Below are 6,696 nucleotides of genomic sequence, written 5' to 3'. Positions count from 1 at the left end.
TCACGGTGCTCACGTCTGCGTCCACAGAGGGCAAAGGTCAGAGCCAGGAGCTTTCACAGGTGATCATCACAGCTGAGTCTGAGCTCTGAAGGTCAATGTCATAAATGTAGTCTGAGAGTGTGGAGGACAAACTGACCAATCACGGCACAGTCTCTGCTGCCCCTGGTGGTGGAGACACACATGCTTGGATAGCTGATGTTATTCTTCATCATCTAAGCTTTCTTGTCCTTCATCTCCTGCTGTTTCATCTTCTTCTTATTCTGGTTCTTCCTCCTCATCCTCTTTTTCTTCTTGTTTTTCCTCTTCTCCTCACAGATCATCAGTTTACCTTCATCTTCCTCTCCCACCTGTAAACCTCTTATTTTCCATCTTCAGGCTCTTCCTCCCTGTGGTGCCCTCATTCTTCATCTCCACCTCCTCTTCCTCAGTGTGTTTTCCTCCTCGCTGTGAGCTGAAGCGGTTTGACTACCTTCTCCTGGACGTTTCCTTCCACTCTCACGATCACTCCTCATGTTCTCCTGCTGATCGCTTTTTTAGCTCGTTGGTTAATTGTTCTGTTTTTTTCTGCTGTGGATGATTTTCCTTGATGTTAGTGATGTGAACGTGATGATGAAGAACCCGAAGACTCTGACCCTGAGCTTCTGTTGTTTTCAGACCCGCCCCACTCCACCTCACCTCACCTCGGCCATGGCTGAGAACATCCTGGCTGCTGCCTGCGAGAGCGAATCACGCAACGCTGCCAAGAGGATGCGCCTCGAAGCCTACCACGTGAGTTCCTGCGGTGCTTCCACAGTTGTGTCCGACACAGAGCTGCTTTACTGACGGCTTCCAGCGAGAGGCGCTCTCTCCTTTCTGATCAGAAAACCCCGAAGGAACATCAGGGCTTCAGTGCTGGTGTCAAACATGAGGCCCGCGGGCCAGAGTCAGCCCGACAAAGATTCCGATCCAGCTCACTGTGGAAAATGTGAAGCAGTGCATACATACAGCTGATAGAGACCATTCACACCACAGCAACCGACGAGCAATTTAAGGTTCCTGTTTTTCAAAAAGTAAGGAATATTATCTGTGACACAAACCCGACTGATGACCACAGAACAGCAGCGCTGACACGTTTCTGTCATTTACAGCAGCAGCGTCTCCTCATCATGCAGACACACACATGCTGTGGCCCCTGCACAGCCCTGACTCACAGCCATGTTTCAGGGACGAAATGTGCAGGACAGGGGCGAGGACAGTGTGGAGGACAGGGGCGAGGACAGGGGCGAGGACGGTGTGGAGGACAGGGGCGAGGACAGGGGCAAGGACAGTGTGGAGGACAGTGTCAAGGACAGGGGCGAGGACGGTGTCAAGGAGGGCGAGGACAGTGTGGAGGACAGGGTCAAGGCGAGGACAGTGTGGAGGACAGGGGCGAGGACAGTGTGGAGGACAGGGTCAAGGCGAGGACAGTGTGGAGGACAGGGGCGAGGACAGTGTGGAGGACAGGGGCGAGGACAGTGTGGAGGACAGGGGCGAGGACGGTGTGGAGGACAGGGGCGAGGACAGGGGCAAGGACAGTGTGGAGGACAGGGGCGAGGACAGTGTGGAGGACAGGGGCGAGGACAGTGTGGAGGACAGGGGCGAGGACAGTGTAGAGGACAGGAGCGAGGACAGGGGCGAGGACAGTGTGGAGGACAGGGGCGAGGACAGTGTAGAGGACAGGAGCGAGGACAGGGGCGAGGACAGTGTGGAGGACAGGAGCGAGGACAGGGGCGAGGACGGTGTGGAGGACAGGGGCGAGGACAGGGGCAAGGACAGTGTGGAGGACAGGGGCGAGGACAGTGTGGAGGACAGTGTGGAGGACAGGGGCGAGGACAGTGTGGAGGACAGTGTGGAGGACAGGGGCGAGGACAGTGTGGAGGACAGGAGCGAGGACAGGGGCGAGGACGGTGTGGAGGACAGGGGCGAGGACAGGGGCAAGGACAGTGTGGAGGACAGGGGCGAGGACAGTGTGGAGGACAGTGTGGAGGACAGGGGCGAGGACAGTGTGGAGGACAGGGGCGAGGACAGTGTGGAGGACAGGGGCGAGGACAGTGACGAGGACAGGGTCAAGGCGAGGACAGTGTCAAGGACAGGGGCGAGGACAGGGGCGAGGACGGTGTCAAGGAGGGCGTGGACAGTGTGGAGGACAGTGTGGAGGACAGGGGCGAGGACAGTGTGGAGGACAGGGGCGAGGACAGGGGCGAGGACAGTGTCAAGGACAGTGTCAAGGACAGGGGCGAGGACAGGGGCGAGGACGGTGTCAAGGAGGGCGTGGACAGGGGCGAGGACAGTGTGGAGGACAGGGGCGAGGACAGTGTGGAGGACAGGGGCGAGGACGGTGTGGAGGACAGGGGCGAGGACAGGGGCGAGGACAGTGTGGAGGACAGGGGCGAGGACAGTGTGGAGGACAGGAGCGAGGACAGGGGCGAGGACAGTGACGAGGACAGGGTCAAGGCGAGGACAGTGTCGAGGACAGTGTCAAGGACAGGGGCGAGGACAGTGTGGAGGACAGTGTGGAGGACAGGGGCGAGGACGGTGTCAAGGATGGGCGAGGACAGTGTGGAGGACAGGGTCAAGGCGAGGACAGTGTGGAGGACAGGGGCGAGGACAGTGTGGAGGACAGGGGCGAGGACAGGGTCAAGGCGAGGACAGTGTGGAGGACAGTGTCGAGGACAGTGTGGAGGACAGGGGCGAGGACAGTGTGGAGGACAGTGTGGAGGACAGGGTGGAGGACAGGTGGAGGACAGGGGCGAGGACAGTGTGGAGGACAGGAGCGAGGACGGGGGCGAGGACGGTGTCAAGGATGGGCGAGGACAGTGTCGAGGACAGTGTGGAGGACAGGGGCGAGGACAGGGGCGAGGACGGTGTCAAGGATGGGCGAGGACAGTGTCGAGGACAGTGTGGAGGACAGGGGCGAGGACAGTGTCGAGGACAGTGTGGAGGACAGGGGCGAGGACAGTGTGGAGGACAGGGGCGAGGATATGGCGTTATTTTTGTGCCTCTATTCTGAGAAAATTTGAGTTTAATTTGAGCGAACAAAATTCCTTACAGTGTTTGCTATTATCCGTATACACACACACTAACAGCCCCGCTCACCCAGTTGTTGGTGTTTGCTCTTGCATTATTATTAGTAGCGCTGTCAGCGTTAATCTCTGTTAGCGCAGATTCCCCGTGCGAGAGGCTGCATGGCGTCTACAGGTTAGCACGGTTAACTCGTTAGCGCCGTGCAGCCCCACGCACACGTTAATGCGATTATGGCGCTGACAGCACTAATTATTACCACTCCACTGGGTTTAGCTGCCATCACACCTGTGATGTGTTGGTTATCCATACAACATTCAGAGCTGTAGTTGGACACGCCCACGGCAGGCGGTGCCCATGATCATGAATATGCTTCGAAGCTGCTGTGAGTGCAGTTTGCGTTTATCAACTTTCCAGTTTTGGAAGTTTTTCTTTAATTCCATGAGAGAAAAATCCCCTGTCAGCATCAGCATTCCTGCTTCCTGTCCCCATCGTGCTGTTTTTATTTTGAAAAGCTCCTGACTTCCTTGTCCTTCCTCAGGATGAGCAGATCACTCTGGATAAGCCGTCCGGGGTCGGAGGCGTTCTGAGGGAGCCGGCGTCCCTCGCTCACTCCGCCTACTCATTGGCCGCCTCAGCCTTCTCCTCCCAGGAGTCCCAGCTCTATATCAACGGCGCTGGCCTCAGCTACGGTTACCGTGGATACCCAGGCCTGAGCGCCACCATGCAACACCCTGTTTCCTTGACAACCGGTGCTGCTGCTGCCGCTGCTGCTGTTGCTGGTCAGACCAACGGTAAGTGATGACACAAGCAGTCCGTCTTTTACTTACAGATTGTTGGGTGTGGTTTCATCATCAAAGGTCCAAAGTTGAAATGTTCGGGTCCTTCCTGTGGATGTTTTCTCGTGTCAGGAACATATTTTATGTAATATCACATTATTTCTAAGTAATGACATCATGATGTCGACCGTGTTCCTCTGCAGGCCCCACTGACCTCAGCATGAAGTCTCACTCCTCCACCAACGTCAGCAACTCCTCCTCTTCTGTTGCCGCCAACAGCCTCGGTGGGCGGGGCAGTGGTGGTGGAGGAGGGGGCGGGGCGTCGACCCAGCTCAGCCAGCCAGAGATCACGGCCGTGCGTCAGCTGATCGCTGGATACCGAGAGTCAGCCGCCTTCCTGCTCCGCTCAGCAGACGAGCTGGAAAACCTGATCCTGCAGCAGAACTGATCTCACACACACACACACACACACACACACTACCCCGTCACGTTTCCTGCGCCCTCGCCGGCCTCGCCTGGTTTTGAAACTGTGGCGACCGTTTGGAGGAAAACGGGAACCTGAGGCCGCAGCGAGGGCGGAGAATCCACCGAATCCTGCCTGAGAACAAAACCCGGAACGCCGCAGGAAGCTCGGCTCCTCTGCGGAGGCGCCTCACAATCACAGAGGAGGAGGAGCAAAGACTCTCTGGGGAGCTGTGGGGTCGATCTTCTTCTGGTTATAAAAACGACGTCGCGTTGAGGCTGTCTGTTTTCGGACGCTGTCCGTTTCTTTGTTGGGACGTTTTCTCTTTCGTGATTTTTCCGTTGGACTTTTTTAAAGTGAAAGAAGAAAAAGAACAGACTGTTCGTGTTCGCCTGTATATAAGCTCTCTGTGTCCTTCAGCACTTTCTCCTCACCTCTGACCTCACCCCGTCCTTGCCCTTGGCCCCGGGAGCCGCGCGCTCACTTATGCATCCGAGACGCCATTTTGACCGCCAGGAAATACCTCAGATCAGACCTGCCAATCAAACGCTCAGCTCCTGCAGGTGAAGCCGGGTTTCTCCGCCTCCTGATGTCGTCAGCGTTTCTTTCTTTTCTGAGGAGAGTCGTGCACGTGTGCGCAGGTTTACCTCCAGCTTCTATGAAACCTCAGCATCTGTCCCTCCTCCTCCTCCTCTTCTTCTTCTCTCTGTTTGGACCTACTCTCCGGCTCTTCTTCGTGGACCTAAACCTCCTCCTCTTCCTCAGGCTTGAGGATGAGGAGGACTGCTCCGTCTTACTGTGTGTGTCTGTTAAACTCTGAGATGGCCATTATTATTATTGTTGTTATTACTATGATTATAATGATGAACTTTCATGTGGCTGCTGCTATTTTAAAAACCGGACCTTCTGCCATAGACCTGAAACCTCAACACAGCCGGGCGGTAGCTCGCCGCAGTGCCCCGTGAAAACACGACCAACCGGCTCAGAGAGCGACGGTCCGATCCGGCGCTCCTCTCTGTCCCGCTGGCTGCTTGGTTGGCTGCTTTCTTTGTTTTGCTTCATAGGGCTCGATTCCTGTCGTGTTTTGTGACTTTCTAACTGTGAATCTTCTTCTTTTCGGACCCTCCCCTCAGTTTGGAGGGCACGGGGAGGGCTGTACAAACTTCTAGTCCCGTGTAGATTAATACTATCTGTTTGTTTACTAGTGTGTAACTTGTGATTAGTCTGAGAGGAAAGTGAGGCAGCAGATAAGTGGAGCGGGAGCTCCTCCCTCAGGTTCTCAGCCATGTTGGAATCACTCCTGATGTTCTGGTCCCTGCTTACGCTCTGCTGCTTGAAGAGTTTGACGTTTGTGGAAATAGGATTTGCTTTCAAGTTAGATGAAAATCTGACCTCATTGTTGTACCTGTCTGTAAATTTCAGCTGCACCTTCCAACCCTGGAGCTCTAGAAGCTGCAGTTCCTCTGATGTCCTCTGGAGGCTCCAGTGGTGGGTCGGCCTCATAGACTCCCATGTTAAAACTTTAGAGCAGAGGTTAACATGCTTATGGCTCAGCAGTAGCTTCTGGACCATATAGGATACAAGACAGTAGCCCTAAGCTAGCCTAGCTTTAAACACTAGAAGCTGGGGGAAGTGGCTAGCTTACTCATTAGCATGTTATGCCCTGTAAAAAGAAGCCATACTAAAAAAAAAGAGAGAAAACATAACATGTTAGCTGGTGCTCTGTACAGGAATAAGCAGATTTTCTGACCTTTAAACAGAGCCAGGCTAGCTGTTTACCCCTGCCTGCAGTCTTTGAGCTAAGCTAAGCTAGCTGTCAGAACATCAAACGTCCCATCAGGATCTCTGCAAGGAAGCAAGTTATTTCCCCAAACTCAAACTCTTCCTTTAATTCTCGTTCTCATCACCACTGAGTACTTTTGTCTTTTGATAGCGTTGTTTAAAGATAATTATTTTTCATTATGTGAAATTTAGCTTCAAAGTGCATTTTGAACCTCAGCTCGTTAAGGCCCTCGGGCTCAGTAAGGCCTCGGGCTCGTTGGGGCCTTGGGCTCGTTGGGCCCTCGGGCTCAGTAAGGCCTCGGGCTCGTTGGGGCCTCGGGCTCGTTGGGGCCTCGGGCTCGGTAAGGCCTCGGGCTCGTTGGGGCCTCGGGCTCGTTGGGGCCTCGGGCTCGGTAGGGCCTCGGGCTCAGTAAGGCCTCGGGCTCGTTGGGGCCTCGGGCTCGTTGGGGCCTCGGGCTCAGTAAGGCCTCGAGCTCGTTGGGGCCTCGGGCTCGTTGGGGCCTCGGGCTCGGTAAGGCCTCGGGCTCGTTGGGGCCTCGGGCTCGTTGGGGCCTCGGGCTCGTTGGGGCCTCGGGCTCGGTAGGGCCTCGGGCTCAGTAAGGCCTCGGGCTCGTTGGGGCCTCGGGCTCAGTA

At 55.6% G+C, this 6,696-nt stretch overlaps 1 protein-coding gene across 1 annotated transcript in view; it reads left to right on the top strand.

Moving 5' to 3' along the window:
* The window catches only part of nol4lb (nucleolar protein 4-like b), a 101,932-nt gene extending 95,537 nt beyond the window's left edge, over positions 1–6,395 (top strand). The window contains exons 9-11 of the mRNA XM_026154952.1: positions 655–768; positions 3,581–3,833; positions 4,022–6,395. Coding sequence (XP_026010737.1) covers positions 655–768; positions 3,581–3,833; positions 4,022–4,266 — 612 coding nt within the window. The 3' untranslated portion in view covers positions 4,267–6,395. The remainder of the gene's footprint in view (positions 1–654; positions 769–3,580; positions 3,834–4,021) is intronic.
* Positions 6,396–6,696: the final 301 nt, after the last annotated feature.

Source organism: Astatotilapia calliptera, chromosome 20 (assembly GCF_900246225.1).
Source record: "Astatotilapia calliptera chromosome 20, fAstCal1.2, whole genome shotgun sequence".
Lineage (NCBI taxonomy): Eukaryota > Metazoa > Chordata > Actinopteri > Cichliformes > Cichlidae > Astatotilapia > Astatotilapia calliptera.
The sequence above is the reverse complement of the archived record's forward strand: the minus strand, read 5'-3'. Positions and strand labels throughout refer to the sequence as shown.